At 39.1% G+C, this 18,964-nt stretch overlaps 1 protein-coding gene across 1 annotated transcript in view; it reads left to right on the forward strand.

The window, feature by feature from the left end:
* NAF1 (nuclear assembly factor 1 ribonucleoprotein) overlaps positions 1 to 18,964 on the forward strand; it is a 40,075-nt gene that overhangs the window by 14,371 nt on the left and 6,740 nt on the right. Inside the window, exons 3-7 of the mRNA XM_002720551.5 lie at positions 3,051 to 3,144; positions 7,379 to 7,461; positions 11,332 to 11,492; positions 15,813 to 15,864; positions 18,194 to 18,296. Coding sequence (XP_002720597.2) covers positions 3,051 to 3,144; positions 7,379 to 7,461; positions 11,332 to 11,492; positions 15,813 to 15,864; positions 18,194 to 18,296 — 493 coding nt within the window. The remainder of the gene's footprint in view (positions 1 to 3,050; positions 3,145 to 7,378; positions 7,462 to 11,331; positions 11,493 to 15,812; positions 15,865 to 18,193; positions 18,297 to 18,964) is intronic.

The raw sequence follows: 18,964 nt of genomic DNA on the forward strand, positions 1-18,964 counted from the left end.
TTGGCATGTGGGCAGCCCAAGTGGCATCTTAATTGCTGTGCCCAGCACTCCAGATTCTGTTTTTGACCACCAGCTGAATTCTTGCCTCGCCACAAGTGTTCTGACTTTGTGTATCTTCCCTTGTTTTCCTCATGCTAGGTGGGTCAGCTACTTTTTGGAGCAGAACATCAGGACTTCATCAGATCCTATAGCCTGAATGACAAGAGAATATCTTGTAATGATCTCATTGTTAAGACATCTGATGATGATCAGTAATCATTTTTGATTAACAAGACTGCAGGAATAGATGGATACATTTAAGATTTCATTATTTCAGTCAGAATGCATCACGTTTAACATTTGAAACATTCCCTCTAATAGAATGCCATCGAGGCCACCATTGCCACAATTGCTTGATAAGTGTTGGCATTCTGGAAACACCAGTCAGTATCATTTGGAAAGTGAAAAATACGATGTACTAACATTACAAAGGAGGACTTGCATAGTAAATACGCAAGAAAATCACCAGAAATAAATTTCAGCCTAATGCTTTGTTGCATTCAAGCATTTCCCTGTAAAGAATCCACTGATAAAAACAATAAGAGATATTAAATTATCCAGGAATGTATAATGACAAGTAAAGTATAAACAGCTTGAAGTAAGCCTAAGCTTTTATGTAAGCACCTGTGCAAAGACAGCTATCATTAAATGTGACCTCAGCCAACACTTAGCAACACTAATGTGGCAAAATGCTTCTTAATGTTTATCTAGTAGAATAAACATAGGAAAACAGCTAGAAAGACTTCAGGGAGAAAAATGTTAATGCAGTGATTAGGATTTGCCAGATCACTTCCCAGATGCGCACAACAGCCAGGGCTAAAGCAGGCTGAAGTCTGGAGCCTAGAACTCAACCCAGGGCTCCCTTAGGAGTCAGGGAATTGCGTATATCTTATATTTTTTTTCTTTTAAGATTTATTTATTTATTTGAAAGGCAGAGTTACAAAGAGGGAGATGTGGGGGCAGAGGCAGAGAGAGAGGTCTTCTGTTGGCTGGTTCATTCTCCAGATGGTGGCAACAACCAGGGCTGGGCCAGACTGATGCCAGGAGCCAAGAGTTTCATCCTGGTCTCCCTCGTGGACGCAGGGACCCAAGTACTTTGGCTATTCTCTTCTGCTTTTCCCAGGCCATCAGCAAGGAGCTGGATTGGAAGTGAAGCAGCCTGGTGCCCATTTGGAATGCAAGCAGTGCAGGCGGGGGCTTAACTGTGCCACAGCCCCAGCCCTCTGAGTATATCTTTTATACAAGAATAAAATTGCAGATGGACCCAGTATGCAAATATGAGTGTTGAAAATGAAGCTAGAGAAGTGAAGAAAGTATCAATGAATTTTCGTAAAGATTTATTTTATTTGAAAGGCAGAGTTATATAGAGAGAGGGAGAGACAGAGATCTTCCATCCCCTGGGTCACTCCCCAAATGGCTGCCCCAGCTGGTGCTGGGCCAGGCCTAACAAGAGCCTGGAACAAGGTGTGAAATTTCTTTAGCCAAGAACTTCTTTAAAAATGTTAAGTCATGTCATATATTCCTTAACACATTGTCCTAACGACTGAGCTCCCTTCTCTGTTCTGACCTAAACACAGAAAAGGCTTTCCAGATTTAGTAATTAAAAGTGCAGTTGGCTGTCTTTTCCTGAAGGTGCTCAGAGGAATTCTGACAGATAAAGCGAACTCATTTCCTTCAGCACGTGGGAGACTGACCGTGCAGATGCAAGTTGCTGGCTTTCTCCTGCATTGAGTTTATTGAGACTCTTACTGTGGTTCTTCATAAATAGTCCTTGACCAAAACGACATGTCTCAGAGGCGGAGTGTATTTTAGATGTCTGCTCCTCAGCTCTGATGAAATGATTGTACATGTGGCTTTTGGGGCCATTTGAGGATTGAACCAGCAGATGGAAGATAATCTCATCTCTGTCTTTCTCACTCTGTATGTGTGTGTGCATGTCCATGTGTATATGTATGTCTTTTTGTGGCTCTTTTTTTCAAGTAAAAAAAAAAAAAAACACTTCAGAAAACCTTGTTTAAAATCCCAACGGGGATGATTACCATAATACATTCATCAATAATAATAGTTTCATTATTTAGTTTTCCCATATCTTCTAATGTTTTCCATAAGTTATCCTTTTCTCACAAATCGACTGTTAATAGACTGTTGTTAGGGTCTTTCTTAAGGAAAACTTTAAGAGTTAATGCCATCTGGCAAGGGTCAAGAGCAGGAAGTTTGTTTATTTAATTTGAAGGCAAAAGTCAGTTTTATTCTTAGATTCCTCTCCAACTTCATCTCTACTTCAGTACCCAGTTTCTATAGCAACTGAGATACAGTTTGTAGGTGGGTCAGAAAAGAGAAATCTTTAGGTGTAAAGAAATGTATTTTTTATCTAGAGAGAGTATCAGACAACACCTTCACGGCTTTCAGAGGCTGAAGCCTACATTTATTTCTAAGAGTTTTATGCTTGACTGTTAGGTGTCATGTCCTTTTTTTTTTTTTTTTTTTTTTTTTTCTGAGGGGCCACTCACTTCTTCTTCATGCAGCCTGCAAAAAGATGGCTGCCTATGTGTTCTTCTGTTTAATCACAGTCTAACTAATTATGTAAATTAACAAGACAGCTCACAGAACTCTCCTTTTGTGGAAAAATTCGTTACCATTAGAATTATTTCTCTTCAAATGGAATTTCTCTGGATTCCTTTAGTAATCACATTTCTTCTGCCACCCCCCCCCCCTTTTTTCTTTTGTTCAAGTGTGATTGGAAAAATCTGGAAAGTTACTTTTGTGTGAATTCTTAGTCTAATTGGATTTAAGGTATATATGCTGTACCTCAGTTGGTTCCTGGGAGAAATGGGAGAGATGCTAACAGAAGTCCATTAAACCACTAGAAAGGATAACACTAAACAGATGCTTTCAGCACTTAATATGCTTATAGATATCCTCAGGGATGTGTGTAGCACTTTAAATGAAAAATGTCTCTTTTTTTAAGCTGTTGAAGCTGGGGTAAGATTAATGCTTTTTCTATATTAAAGGAACTACCTTCTGTTGAAGAACTCACTATTATTCTGCCAGAAGATATTGAATTAAAGCCTCTTGGAATGGTTTCAAGCATTATTGAGCAACTAGGTATGTAAATAACTTTACTAATAAAATTGTTTATAGTCATAAATGCCCTGATAATCTAACAAAGGACTCAAAGACTAGTAAATTTTCTTTGAAATAGGTAGAACCACTTCATTTTACAGTCATTAAGTTTAAAAGAATAAGATTGAGTTTTCGCTCACATAGGTAATGTTTTGTTTTTTCTTTATGAAGGTTTAGTCTTTTTACTGACACCATTTCTCCAGAATTTTCTGTTATTTTTCCTCACTGCTAAAACAAATTACCCCAATCTTAGTGGCTTGCACAGTGTATTTACTGTCTTACAGTTCTGTGGAGTGGAAGTTTGATAGGGATTTCAGGGAACTAAAATCAAGATGTCTAGCAGGGCTGAATTCCTTCCAGTAGGGTGTAGGTGAGTTCTGGTTTCTTGCTGCTTTAGGCTTCTGGAGCCTGCCCACATATTTGGCTCATGGCTTTCTTCCTCCATCTTCCAAACCAATGATGTAGCTTCTCTGTGACGCTTCTTTCGTTAGCATCTCTCTATCTGATCAAACTCTGGAAAGATTCTTTGCTTTTAAGGACTCTAGGTGAAGCCTACCTGCACAATCCAGAATAATCTCTCCCATTTCAAGATCCTTAACTTTGATCACATATACAAAGTCTTTCTTTTTTTTGGTAAGGTAAAATAGTCACTGATATAGGGATTAGAGTGGGGATATCTTTTGGGGGAAGCATTCTACCTGTCACCTTTGATTTATCTTAGAAGCATTTAAACTGAAAGTTCTGTGATTTAATAATTATATCAATGACATGATATATGAAACCTATATTATATGGGAACCGGATATTGTTTTTTTTTATTTAGTAAATATAAATTTCCAAAGTACAGTTTATGGATTACAATGGCTTTACCCCCCGCCATAATTTCCCTCCCACTCGCACCCCTCCCATCTCCTGCTCCCTCTCCCATTCCATTCACATCAAGATTCATTTTCAATTCTCTTTATATGCAGAAGATTGGTTTAGTATATATTAAGTAAAGATTTCATCAGTTTGCACCCACACAGAAACACAAAGTGTAAAATACTGTTTCAGTACTAGTTATAGCATTACTTCACATTGGACAACACATTAAGGACAGATCCCACATGAGAAGTAAGTACACAGTGACTCCTGTTGTTGACTTAACAAATTGACACTCTTGTTTATGGCGTCAGTAATCTCCCTAGGCTCTAGTCATGAGTTTCCAAGGCTATGGAAGCCTTTTGAGTTCACCAACTTCGATCTTATTCCAACAGGGTCCTAGTCAAAGTGGAAGTTCTCTCCTCCCTTCAGAGAAAGGTACCTCCTTCTTTGATGGCCCCGTTATTTGCACTGGGATCTCACTCGCAGAGATCTTTCATTTAGGTCTTTTTTTTTCTTTTCCAGGGTGTCTTGGCTTTCCATGCCTGATATATTCTCATGGGCTCTTCAGCCAGATCCAAATGTCTTAAGGGCTGATTCTGAGGCCAGAGTGCTATTTAGGACATCTGCCATTCTATGGGTCTGCTCTGTATCCCACTTCCCATGATGGATCGTTCTCTTCCTTTTTGATTCTATCAGTTAGTATTAGCAGACACTAGTCTCGTTTGTGTGATCCCTTTGACTCTTAGACCTATCAGTGTGATCAATTGTGAACTGAAATTGATCACTTGGACTAGTGAGATGGCATTGGTACCTGCCACCTTGATGGGATTGTATTGGAATCCCCTGGTACATTTCTAACTCCACCATTTGGGGCAAGTCAGCTAGAGCATGTCCCAAATTGTACATCTCCTCCCTCTCTTATTCCCACTCTTATATTTAACAGGGCTAACTTTTCAGTTAAATTTCAACACCTAAGAATAAATGTGTGTTAATTACAGAGTTCAACCAATAGTACTAGAACAAAACAAACAAAAAATACTAAAAGGAATAAAGTATTACATTGTACATCAACAGTCAGGACAAGAGCTGATCAAGTCACTGTTTCTCATAGTGTCCATTTCACTTCAACAGGTTTCCGCTTTGGTGCTCAGTTAGTTGTCCCCGATCAGGGAGAACATATGATATTTGTCCCTTTGGGACTGGCTTAATTCACTCAGCATAATGTTTTCCAGATTCCTCCATCTTGTTGCAAATGACTGGATTTCATTGTTTTTTGACTGCTGTATAGTATTCTATAGAGTACATGTCCCATAATTTCTTTATCCATTCTACTGTTGATGGGCATTTGGGTTGGGGGAACCGGATATTGTACATTTGTTTAGCTCTAAGGTGTGAGGTAAATCATTAAATTAATGTAAGTACTATTAACAATCAGGGTAGTAGAACTCAGTGTTGACAAAATCATGGGATGTTTGAATTGGGAAAAGAACTAAATTGCTTGCCAGCTGTAATAGTTTATAGATCTTAATACAGATAAATACGAGTCATTTGCTTTCCTTGTAAATTGTATAAGTGACTTTATCTTTTGACCTTTTTCTAATAATATTCATATCACTATTTTAAAAAGTCATACTTTACTAATTTTGTATTTTTATTTTGTTAATAAAGTTTAAAGTGAGACATTTACAAAAATCACCTAATGTGATCGGATCCCTGAGTCATTACCTTCTGTTATTTAGTAGTATGTGTAGATAAATAGGTGATTAATTCTTGATTGTATAGTGAGTTTAGCATTAACTGCACTTGATGTATACAGAAAAATTTTAAGTAGAAATATTGATCTGTAAGAGAATACATGTGAATTATAAGAGACACATGTAATAATGCTTTTTGATGATACTGATGTATATTGTAATAGAACTAACAACATTCTTAACCTCGTGTGAATGAAACAAAAGCAGCACGTGCAAAAGTTGCATACTACCCTGTTTTGAAAGCCTAAAGTAACTAGCACTGTTAGAACCAAATTACACATGAGAAACAAGTATTAGTAGTTTAGGCAAAATAGTCTGTGAATTCAAATAAAGATCTAAATATAAAAAGAGAGGATTTGGTGTGGCATGCCAAATCCACAAGCCGTGCTGGTCTTTTTGTTTTCTTTTAATTTGGATAAAACAAGAGGCTAATTAGATAGTATATCTAGTAGAAGTGGAGAGATGGTACAGAATTAGTAGTCTTGTTCTAGTCTATACTTTCTGTTAGTTTGAGGGCCTTTGAAAGTTTCTATTAACACATAGTACAGACTCTGAGTTCATTTGTATCCAGTTAGCTGAAACTGCTTACCTCCACAATCGTAAGTGAAGGGGACTGTAGGCACAGTCAGTTGCTTAGTTCTTCTAGAAAGAGCATTGGAACTAAAGTTGTAGGTTCTGTTGACAACTGCCTTGGGTATGTTAACAGTGTTAATGTGTGAATGTTAATCTGCTAATCTCTAGTTCCTTGGATTAGGTGATACATACATAGTAATTTTCATGTAGTTTGACTCATCAGAGTGATGATAACACTTTCTCTGATTTCTGTCAGTCTTCTGTTCAGAGGATGATACTTTAGTGAAGCACTTTGCTTTTTTATATGTCCATGACTAATCTTTGCACTGTAGAAGAGTTCTACAATGAAACATAAAACTCATTGCATCCTAACAGGAGTTTTACGTCCCAGTATAATTATTCTACTTTGTTCAAATTGCTTGAGAAAATGCAAGCAGCTTAAATTTATTAGCTCTTTAATTGATCCAAATTTATGTGAGATTTTATATTTTAATTTTTCTCTAAGAATTGTAGTTTTTATGTGATAAATAGGTACAGGCTATGTCTCTTGGGCTGTTCGGTAATAACAAGACTTTGTTATGGAAGAGGGCTAGTTGCTGAGGTATATTATCACACCTTAAATTTTATTTATTCTAAAAATTATTTGAGAAGCAAAGAGACAAGGTAGGTAGAGAGTTCCTATCCACTGGTTCACTTCTGAAATGCCTGCAGTGATTGTGCTGGGTCAGGCAAATGCCAGAGCCAGGAACTCAATCCATGTCTCCCTCATGGGTGGCAGGAGCCCAGTCACTGGAGCCATCGATGCATTCTCCAAGAGTCTGCATTAGCAGGAAGCTGGAATGAAGAGCTGGAGCTGGGGAATGAACGCTGGTCTTTCAACACGGGATGTGTACACCTGAGCCGCTAGGCTAAATGCCTGCCTTTTTAAACTCTATTTTAAATTATATTGGAATTAAATTCTAAATTCTCATTAGAATTCTGTAATTGTCATCTGATTCAGTGTTGAAATTTGTTTTATTTTCCAGTAATCATTGAATCTATGAGTAATTTACCTCCAGTTAATGAAGAGACTGTAATTTTTAAAAGTGATCGACAAGCAGCAGGAAAGGTTTGTGAAGAACATTTCAGATCCTACAGATTATGTGTTTCCTTGTTGATTGGTACTTCTGAGTTTCCTTCTTTGTTCTAAGAAGAGTTTACTAATTTCAGTAGAAGCACAGTCTAGAGCTCAAATGTAATGCATTCTTGATTTTCTTTGATAACTTTTTTCTGTGAATTTATTTAATGTTACTTTTTCTTTGCTGCCTGAGTCCTTACATAGACATATATAGAATTTGTTCCATATGTTGATCAGATACTTTCTGGCTGATGAGTCTACATAATTAAATGAGAGACATTGTACCCTACTTGCAGGTACTCGGAGCTGAGTGAAATAGAATTTCTACACTGTAATCGTTCTTAAATCCTTTGAATGGTGGCTTTCAAATTTTTTAGACTTTGGCTTCCTCAGGTGGAAGTTGAGTCAAGTGGAAACGATTTCAGTGACAGTGGTGAAGTGTCACTTTAAGAGCATTCTGGGGAATTGATGAATATGTGTGTTTTAGTAGTAACCATAGATTCCGTCTCCCTTTAACATCTTACTCGTGGAACAACTCTGTCCTCAGTATGGGGAACTGTACACATTCTCCAAAGAGTAGGTGGTCTGAGCAGCAACAGAGGATGTAAAACCTTCCGCGGTCAGCAGTGTAAACACAGCTGACCAGTTCCTGCAGTAGGATCGTTTTGTTCACCTCAGGATTTCTATAGTACACAGTAGAGTCCTTTCAGATTCATTACATGTGTTAAATAAGTGTTCATTGAGTGAGAAGCAAACCACCCACCCACCCACTGTCTGTGGAGAAACAAGTTACTGGGGCTTAATGGTTTCCAGGTGAGCAAGAGTTGGCTTCTTTTTTGTTGTAGTTCTGGGAGATAAAATTGATTCGTGCCTAATCAGGGAAAAGCAAATATTTTAAGCTGTGTTATTGAGTCAACTCATAGAACCTTCCATGCCTTCTGCCTTTCCTGCTATTTTATGCTAATACAGATTAGAAAGGGATTAGGTTTTTGTCAGAGGCCTAGACACCTCATTGCAAAGCAGTCCGTGTCAGAGTTAATTGGAGTATGCAGTGCTAATATTTTAGGCAATTTTTGAGAAAGTTTGTGAGGGGAAGAAACAGCTTGATAGTTAGAAGGATTGTGCTGTGCTTATTTTTCCCTCTCGAATCCATATACTTAGTATTTGTGGTACAAGTGTGGATATCAGTTCTTCTGCTTGAAAGAATAAGTATGATAGGAGAGTATTAGCTGTATTTACTGTAGTGCCTTTGTAATGAGTTAGAGATATGTTAGGGGCTTCCCCTCGGAGAGGCTTGAGAAAGAAAGGTAATTGCATGTAAGTAGATGACTGCTGTGAGTAGCTCTCCATACCCATTGGTCTGCTGCTTTATGAGAAACCAATTTTCTGCCCTGGAAAAAACAAAACATTTCCTGTCCTTAAGAAAGTTGTAGAAGCCGGCGCCGTGGCTCAATAGGCTAATCCTCCACCTTGCGGCGCCGGCACACCGGGTTCTAGTCCCGGTTGGGGCGCCGGATTCTGTCCCGGTTGCCCCTCTTCCAGGCCAGCTCTCTGCTATGGCCAGGGAGTGCAGTGGAGGATGGCCCAGGTGCTTGGGCCCTGCACCCCATGGGAGACCAGGAAAAGCACCTGGCTCCTGGCTCCTGCCAGGATCAGCGCGGTGCGCCGGCTGCAGCGGCGGCCATTGGAGGGTGAACCAACGGCAAAAGGAAGACCTTTCTCTCCGTCTCTCTCTCACTGTCCACTCTGCCTGTCAAAAAAAAAAAAAAAAAAAAAAAAAAAAAAAAGAAAGTTGTAGAGAGTTGGTTTTGGAAGAAAGAGAACACAATTATGTTTCTTGATTATTTGAATATGAAGTGAGGTATTAAAACTGATAATTTCCTTGATTCCTTTGATTTATTTCGTGATGGTTGCCTTTTTCTCTTAGTAATTAACTTAGACTACTTTAAGGGGAAAAAAATCAAGAGAGAGAGAGAGAGAATCTTCCGTCTGCTCCTTTATTCTCCAAATGGCCGCTGTTAGCCAGGGTTTGACCAGACTGAAAGCAGGAGCTAGGAACTTCATCCAGTCTCCCATGTGGGTGACAGTGACTCAGTTACTTGAAAGACAGGGGGAGGCAGAGAGAGAGAGAGAGCTTTCATCTGCAGATTCGATCCCCAAATGTGGAACATTTAGGGCTGGGCCAGGAAGAAGGCAGGATCCAGGAACTCCACCTGGGTCTCCTATGAGGGTGGCAGGAACCCAAGTACTTGGGCCTTCATCTGCTGCTTCCCAGGTGCATTGACAGGAAGCTGGATCACAACTTAGGACTTGATCCCAGACTCTCTAATATGGGATGTCAGCATTCGATGTGGCAAGCAGCAACTGCTGCCTGCATGTCCTATAATATAATATAAATACATCATTCTGGATCTGTGAAAGAGTGTTACTTTTGAGGAATATTTATTACATGGAAAATTTAATACAACTTTAGGTTTTAAAAGGGGCCAGTATACAAAACTACATTGTAGTCTTGAAAATAAATGACTAATATTAAAAAGACTGGAAAAATCTACCCAGACATTGTTTATGGTCTAGTGTCTACAAAATGCATATATTATCAGAATTTTTTTTTTTTAATTCAGGTATTAAGTTAAAGGTTGTAGCATTTTCAGTTCTTTTAGAAATAAGTAACTTCAAAGTTCAGGTTTACTGCTTTTTAAATTAGAAAGTTGTTTAATTTTCTAAAAATATTAATACTGTGGAAACTATAGATGTGATTAAACACTTGTTATAGCAGAAGCATTTTAAGGATTTATTTATTTATTTGAAAGGGGACAGAGGACAAAAGAGAGAGGAAGAGACAGAGACAAAGACATCTTTCATTCACTGGTTCCCTCCCCAAATGGCCACAGGAGCCAGGGTTAGACCAAGCTGCAGCCAACACCCATAACCTGACTTGTGAGGCAGGGGTCCAGGCACTCAGATCCAGGCACACCATCTTCAGCTGCCTTCCCAGGTGCCTTAGCAGGAAACCAGGTTGGATATGCAGCAGCCAAAGTGTGAACTGGCACTCTGATATGGGTTGCCTGCATTGCAAGTGGGGCTTAATCCAGTGCACCAAAACAATAGCCCAGAAATACTGCTTTCTGTTTCCTGTTACAAGATTCCAAAGGCAGAAAGCATTTTACTTATTTATTTATTTATTTATTTGAGAGGTTGAGTTATAGGCAGAGGGGGAGAGAGAGAGAGAGAGAAAGGTCTTCCATCTGCTGGTTCACTCCAGCTGCAATGGCTGGAGCTGAGCCAGTCCAAAGCCAGGAGCCAAGAGCTTCCTATGGATCTCCTATGTGGGTGCAGGGGCCCAAGCACTTGGGCCATCTTCTGCTGCTTTCCCAGGCCACAGCAGAGAGCTGGATGGGAAGAGGAGCAGCCGGGACTGGAACTGGCACCCATCTGGGATGTTGGCGCTGCAGGCGGAGGATTGACCTACTGTGTTGCAGTGCTGGCTCCAGCATTTCACTTTTTAAAACTTAACAGTTGCAGTTCTTTGTACCTTACAACTTATTAAATAAGCAATTAATTTTTAAAAATTGCAATATACATCTTATTGATACCACCAGAATCATTTGATTTGGCAAGGAACAGACTCTTCACAGTTTTAAATTCAAAAAAGAAATCTGGAATGAGCTATTATATTTATAAGGAAAATTATAAAGACTTTGAGTATATATAAAGTCGACTTGAATATATATATAACTTAGTGCTCTAACATTAACAAAATTACCTTATTTTAAAAATTATCAGTTTTTTAAAAGAAAATATTGCTAAATCTTTGAGTTATTTAACATGTAAAAAGAAGCCTTTATGTTTCTTCCATAGATATTTGAGATATTTGGACCTGTTGCACATCCGTTTTATGTTTTACGATTTAATTCATCAGACCACATTGAAAGTAAAGGTATTAAAATAAAGGAGACTATGTATTTTGCTCCATCAATGAAAGACTTCACCCAATATATATTTACAGAGAAACTGAAACAGTAAGTACCTTTTTCTGACATGTTAATTGTTCTTTGCTTATCTTATGGTAGTTTTTCTTAAATGATGGTGTCTGTCATCCAGAGTTCATTTATCTTTCTAGTAACATCACTAAAAACTACAGTATTTTCTGACTTTATAGGTGAAAATCCTATACATCTTTTGCCCAAAATAACATGATTAGCTACCAAGAGCACATTTGGGTCATGTTTATTTTCTGAATTCTAATTCATTGTTATTTTCCATTATAAACTTTAGTATTTTAATTTTTTTAAAGACTTATTTATTTATTTGAAAGAGTTACACAGAGAGAGGAGAGGCAGAGAGAGAGAGACAGAGACAGAAAGGTCTTCCATCCGATGGTTCATTCCCCAATTGGCCACGACGGCCGGAGCTGTGCTGATCCGAAGCCAGGGGCCAGGAGCTTCCTCCGGGTCTCCCACGGGGGTGCAGGGGCCCAAGGACTTAGGCCATCTTCTGCTGCTTTCCCAGGTCACAGCAGAGAGCTGGATCGTAAGAGGAGCGGCCAGTACTTGATCCGGTGACCATATGGGATGCCAGCACCTGCTGTGCCACAGCACCGGCCCCAGTATTTTAATTTTAAAAATTGTTTTGTTTTATATAGTCTTTGGATTACATTCATAGAATTCTCTACTCAATAAAATTTTTCAGTAAAAAAATGAGTAAATTTTAGGTTCTTTTTTAAGATTTATTTATTTGAAAGGCAGAGTTACACACATTCACACACACACACTCACACACACACACAGAGAGAGAGCGAGAGCGCTAGTGCATTCGGGAGAGTAATTTTTCAACCATTGGTTCACTCCCTAAATGACGGCAACAACTAGTGCTGGGCCAGACTGAAGCCAGGAGTCTGGAACCCCATCCACATCTCCCATGTGACTGGCAGGGGCCCAAGCACCTGGGGTCGTCCCCTGCTTTCCCAGGCGTGTTAGCAGCAAGGTAGATCTGAAGAGGAGCGGCTGGGACTAACTGGCTGTCATAGAGGATGCCGGTGTTGCAGTTGGTGACTTTACCAGCGCCTGCTGCAGCGTGCAGGCTCCTTAGATGTTCCGACCCCTCGGTTCCTTAGAATGTGCAGTTGCACATTTTTAGAATGGACAACTAAGATGTGTTCCTACAAAGTTGTATATGAAGACATTAAATTGGGTTGATGCAGACACTAAATCCTCACTCTGTCCCAAATGATATCTTGGCACATGACTAGCAGTTATTTCTGTGTGTTTGTGCTCCTGCTGGTTCATTGTGTGTTTTTCAAATGTTTTGTTGCCAATTGTGAATGTAAGGTTTCTTATATCATTCAAACTTGTTAATAGTTATGTAATTTAATTTTTCCTATAGACATAGCCTGTGAGTTCAAATAGAGTAAGTTTTTCTATAGGATTATGTTGAGTACTTTGGCAAGAGGAATTTCAATAACTAAAAAATACTGTCAAATTAGGGAAAGAAAAGACTGCAGAAGACTGAGGTAAATGAAGGGAATGTTGAATTCAAAATGACTTGCTTGATATACAGTTTACTTTTAGTTCAAGCTCTCCTTTTAAAAACTTGAAATATAGATGCATTTTTATAGATGTAATTTCTCAGGAAATATAAAGCAATGTCAGTAAGCACTGGTCCCAGCTGTGTGGCATATGCAGCTTACATATTAAATCAAGTCTCTGAATTTCATTTATTATTTCAGAGATGAAAATTTTGGTCTTGGTAATTGATTAAACTCTGATTTAAGACTCCACATAATGATCTGAAGAAACATTTTGCCCTAATTAATGCTTCAGGCTGTGTAAGGCTAATTTTCCTAAGTAACTGCTGACCAGAAAGATGAATTAAATAGATGTAAGTTCATAAAGATTTTAATATGTTTTAACATAGTTCTTTAATTTCATTCTGCTTGAGTATCAAAATGCTGCTGTAGCTGTGTTATTGTTTTAACGAATAAAACATTTTAACTTAAAACAGGTAGACTGAAAAGTTTTTGGAAATGTTTATTAAGTAGATTGTAGATAATTTGCATGGTCTTTGTTATTGATTTACAACTCTCCTGGAGAGAAATGAGAATGATCCAGAGCATTGGGAAGCTGGCTCACACTGCAGAACCCACCTTGTGGAGACTATTCCAGACCACATGCGGCTCCGTAGAGTATTTTGCCTTTGAGGTAGAGTTGAGCTCCTTTTAAGGTTACTGGCCACTGGGAAGGCTGATTTAATCTTACCTTCCCAGGTATTGATTGTTTTTCTTTTAAAGATTTATTTATTTGAAAGTCAGACTTACACACACAAACACACACACACACAGAGGGAGAGAGAGATCTTTCACCTGCTTGTTCACTCCCCAGATCGATACAACAGCTAGGTCTGGGCCAGGCTGAAGCCAGGAGCCAGGAGCTTCTTCCCAGTTTCCTACATGAGTGCAGGGGCCCAAGCACTTGGCCATTTTTCACTGCTCTCCCAGGCCCATTAGCAGGGAGCTGGATCAGATTGGAGCAGCTGGGACTTGAACTGACGCTCCGGGGGTGCTGTCGTGGTAGGTAGTGCAGTGGCTTAACTGCTAGGCCAGAGTCAGCGCTTACCTATTTCCTTGTTAAAAGTGCTTTATGAAATGTTACTTGATCTTCCCTTGGTAGATTCTGATTTCCTGTAGTAATGTCGAATTGGGAATTTTCCCCATTTATGTCTTTAAACTGAGGACACTGCAGGTCATGAGATGGCTCATCTGCCAAAAGGAGTTCTGGAGCTGTGTTGTGCACTGGTATAAAGTCACAGTTGAGTAAATGCTCTTTTTTCTTTTAAGTGATGGCCGTCACGTTGATAACGCCTGATATAATGCTGAAGTTCTGAATCAAACATTAAAGCAAACATAATGATTTTCATTTTGTGCTAGCAAATTGACCTCTGTGCATTGATTTTGATGGCATTAATTCCTGAGACTCTCATTTTCAAGATCTAGTGTGACTCAGTGAGCGTTCACCTAGTGAAATACTTTGTAATATTTTAATGTAACTGAATAAGAAGATACTGTGTAAAACTACGAAATCACTAAGATTTCAGAAAAGATTGAAAATGAGATTTCAAAACTTAGAAAATCATATTCATAATAGATGAATTTACTTTTGTTGGTCATAGAGTATAAAACTTAAATCAAAATTAATTAATTTCCTACTATAATTAGTAATTTCACATGTGCTTCTGATTATAGTCTTCTTCAAAATCCTGAGAACCTCTTCTCCAAATGATTTAGTCTTTATTTTACCTTGTCTGCTTGAGATTCACAATAGGAATAAGCCTGCAGTTACTTACAAGGATTATTATTCCCTTGTGAATTGAGAAAAGAACCATTATTATTTTTGTCATCCAGCCTATGAAATTATAGAAAAAGGAATCCCTCATTCATTTTTGTGTCCTAACCAGCTGGATCAGCTCCTGATCTGTAGTTGGTATTGAATAAGCATTTATTGAACTGAGTTTTATGAAAACCTCTGCCATGAATGTAAAAATTGAGAGAACTGCCAAAGCTACTTTTAACTCCCTGCATCATTTGAAATAAGGTAAAGGACACACAAGTGATCTTTTATTTATTTTTATTTGAGAGGCAGAAAGAGCGTGCTTCCCTCTGATGTTCACTCCCTAAATGCCTGCCTTGGCTAGGTTTGCACTGGGCTGGAGCCAGGAGCCAAGAAGTCAAACCAGGTCTCCTGTGTGGGTGGACATTACCCAGCATGCCACTTCTGCAACCTCCAACAGTTGGCACTTGCAGGAAGCTGGATTCTGGGGCTGGAACCAGGTGTCCAGCCTTGGGGTGCAGCATGTTTTCAAAATATTTATATTTATTTATTTGAAAATCAGAGCTACAGATAGGGTGAGAGAGACAGAGTCAGTTATTCCCCCATCTGCCGGTTCACTCCCCACATTGCTGCAATGGCCAGGGCTAGGCTAGACCAAAGCCAGGAACTTCCTCCAGTTTCTCATGTTACTGTCAGAGGTCCAAGCAGTAGAGCCATGTTCTCAGGTTATTAGCAGGGAGCTGGATCTGAAGTGGAGCAACTGGGACTCTAACCAATGCCCATATGGAATGCCTGCATTGCAGCTGGAGACTTTACTGGCTACACCACAATGCTGGCCCCCGGATGCAGCACCTTAACCACTAGGTCAAATACCTGTTTCTGTCTTTTGTTTGTTTTTGCTGTTTCTATTGGCATTGTAAAATTAAAGGTTGAGTTCATGTCTTCTCTTTTTTAGTTCCATACCATTGTGTTATAGTGACTTAAATGCTTCTTTATCTTTTTCTTTCCTTTATCTAGGGATAGGGGGTCAGACGCGTCATGGAAGAATGATCAGGAACCACCACCAGATGTAAGTATAACTTTGTTTACACATTCTTGACCTTAAGAAGGTCATTGACACTGCTTGACAGTCAGCTGCTTGCTTCTAGCCTATGCATTACCCTACTCTTCTAGATGATTGCATATACCTTTTAGTAAATGTTGTAAATACTTTCAGTAACTTTTTTGTAAAAAGATTTATTTATTTATTTGAAAGGTGGAGTTGCAGAGAGAGGGTGAGACAGAGAGAGGAAGAGCTCTTCCATTGCTGGTTCCCTGCCCAGATGGCCACAACAGCCAGGGCTGGATCAGGCTGACCAGGAGCTGGGACTTTTTCCAGATTTACCATGCGGACTACAGGGGCCTGAGTACTTGGACCATCTTCTGCTGCTTTCCCAAGCACATTAGCAGGGAGCTGGATCAGAAGTGGAGCAGGTGGCACTTGAACCGGCACCCAAATGGGCTGCAGGCACTGGAAGATGGCAGCTTAAACTGCTCTACCATAACATTGGCCCATGTAGCATTTTATTTGATTGATTATTTTAAAAAGATTTATTTATTTATTTAAAAAGTAGATTTACAGAGAGAGAAGGAGAGTCAGAGTGAGGTCTTCGGTCTACTTGTTCCTTCCTCAAATGGCCAGGAGCTGCTTCTGTATCTTTCTTGTGGGTGCAGAGGCCCAAGGATCGGGCCGTCCTCTGCTGCTTTCCCATGTGTATCAGCCCCCTGTAACATTTTAATAATTATTTTTTTAAAGATTTATTTATTTATTTGAAAGTGAGTTACACAGAGAGAGGAGAGGTAGAGAGAGAGAGAGAGGTCTTCCATCTGATGGTTCACTACCCAGTTGGCTGCAATGGCTGGAGCTGTGCCAATCCGAAGCCAGGAGCTTGGAGCCAGGAGCTTCTTCCGGGTCTCTCATGTGGGTGACGGAGCCCAAGGACTTGAGACATCTTCCACTGCTTTCCCAGGCCATAGCAGAGAGCTGGATGGGAAGTGGAGCAGCCGGGTCTCGAACCGGCATCCATATAGGATGCTAACACTTCAGGCCAGGGTGTTAACCCTCTGCGCCACAGCACCGGCCCCTAATAATTACTTTAAATATGAGCTTATTTACCTTGTAATTTCTTTTATCAATTTTGCTGTTGTCTGGTAAAGTCAGAATGTCATTATTTTAAAAAAATCATCTTCAGTTTAATAAATTCACCATCAAGGATGTGAAGACATTTATGTGGCACCTTAATAATAAACTGACCTCCTTCTGGAGGTAGAATCATAATATCACACTCTTTCTTTTTACATTGTAATTATCTTCCTTAAAAGAGACTTCTTAATTTTCTTTTGTATCCGTGTCGACAAAACAATAATTTTGTGCTCCAGAGTAACTTGATAATCTGGTATTTCTAGAGATTGGAATAAATTCATGAATAATATGTAAATGAGGAAATCATTTAGTTTGGATGAATTTTCTGTGGAGATTTTAAGCACATTTTCTTGCCCCACCCTGTCAAAGTAATTACAATACAAAAGTTACAGCTGTGAGTGTATTCATTTCTTGAAAGTAATATAAATTTATATAGTTTAAAAGAAGAGTATTGTTATATGTGAGAGTTTTTTGATGTGTTCAGCAGTACTCAAAAAGTTTTTTAGTATTATAGACATTTGCTGTTGGCAGATTTTGGGTATTTTAGATGTTGTCAAGCTGTGCTGAAGGTCAGTTATGTGTTAATTTCTAATTTTACTGAGGCATGAGTCAGGCTTATGCCAACTAAGAGAATTTTATATGATGGGAATCATTTGATCAGTGAGGAATCCTACCTTAGCATTCATATTGAAATGGGAGTATGTTTTCTAGTTATGTTATATATACAGTGATCATTCCTTTAACATTCTCAGTTATGGGAAGAGCGTCTTATTACTGAAATTTATGTTTTGAAAGTGTTTGAAGATTCACAAAGGCCTTGAAATATTCGTTGTAAAATCCAAATATTATAATGTGTTCCTGTTGTTTCAGACTTAAGCATTGAAGTTATTATTATGGTAATGTTAACTGCTCAAAAAACAGATTTCATTAGGTTAACTACAAAAAAAATGAAAGTCTGAATACTTCCTGATGCTCTCCCCCCTGTCCCAGGCATATGATTGAATCATGGAGTCAGGATGCCTTTTAATTAGGAATCACTAGGCATTTATCAAAAATCAATCTAATTGATTTATTCAGGTATTACCAGAAAATACTTAGTATCAATAGGACCACCATTTTTTTAGAGTTAGTGGGGAACATAGGCTTATTCTTTTTCCCTCTAAGTTTGTACTATTGATAAATTGAATTGATATAAATCTATATTTTTCTCTGCTAGGCCTTAGATTTCAGTGATGATGAGAAAGAAAAAGAAGCCAAACAGCGAAAAAAATCTCAGATTCAAGGCCGGAAAAGACCCAAAGCTGAATTTAATGAAGCAGGTGAGTGAATGCAGTCTAGTTGTTCTTTGTCTTCATTTACATTTATATTAGTTCATCAACAGTAAAACTAAAGAAACCTCTGAGTTCTCTCTTTTTTGCCTCCTGGCGTCCAGCAGGCATTGACATCACATAGTGTTACACATTACACAGAAGGAGAGAGTGACAAGGACTAGTCAGTGGTAGTTTTATGAGCTTAAACATAAAAATGGTTTGCAAGGGCAACAGACAAGCTAAGGCTTGTAGGCTTGTGAGTCATTTATCCTTATCAGTACTTTTTCCTTTTTTAAGATTTATTTATTTATTTGAAAGAGTTACACAGAGAGAGGAGAGGCAGAGAGAGAGAGAGGTCTTTGATGGTTCACTTCCCAGATGGCTGCAACAGCTGGAGCTGCGCCGATCCAAAGCCGGGAACCAGGAGCTGCTTCGAGGTCTCCTGTGTGGGTGCAGGGGCCCAAGGACTTGGGCCATCTTCCACTGCTTTCCCAGGCCATAGCAAGGAGCTGGATTGGAAGTAGAGCAGCCGGGACTCGAACCGGCACCCATATGGGATGCCGGCGCTTAGCGCTTCAGGCCAGGGCGTTAACCCGCTGGGCCATAGAGCCGGCCCCATCCGTACTTTTTTCTTAGGAAACATATTTGCTTCCATTTTTAGAATTTAATTGTATGGT

The sequence above is a fragment of the Oryctolagus cuniculus genome, chromosome 8, assembly GCF_964237555.1.
Source record: "Oryctolagus cuniculus chromosome 8, mOryCun1.1, whole genome shotgun sequence".
NCBI lineage: Eukaryota > Metazoa > Chordata > Mammalia > Lagomorpha > Leporidae > Oryctolagus > Oryctolagus cuniculus.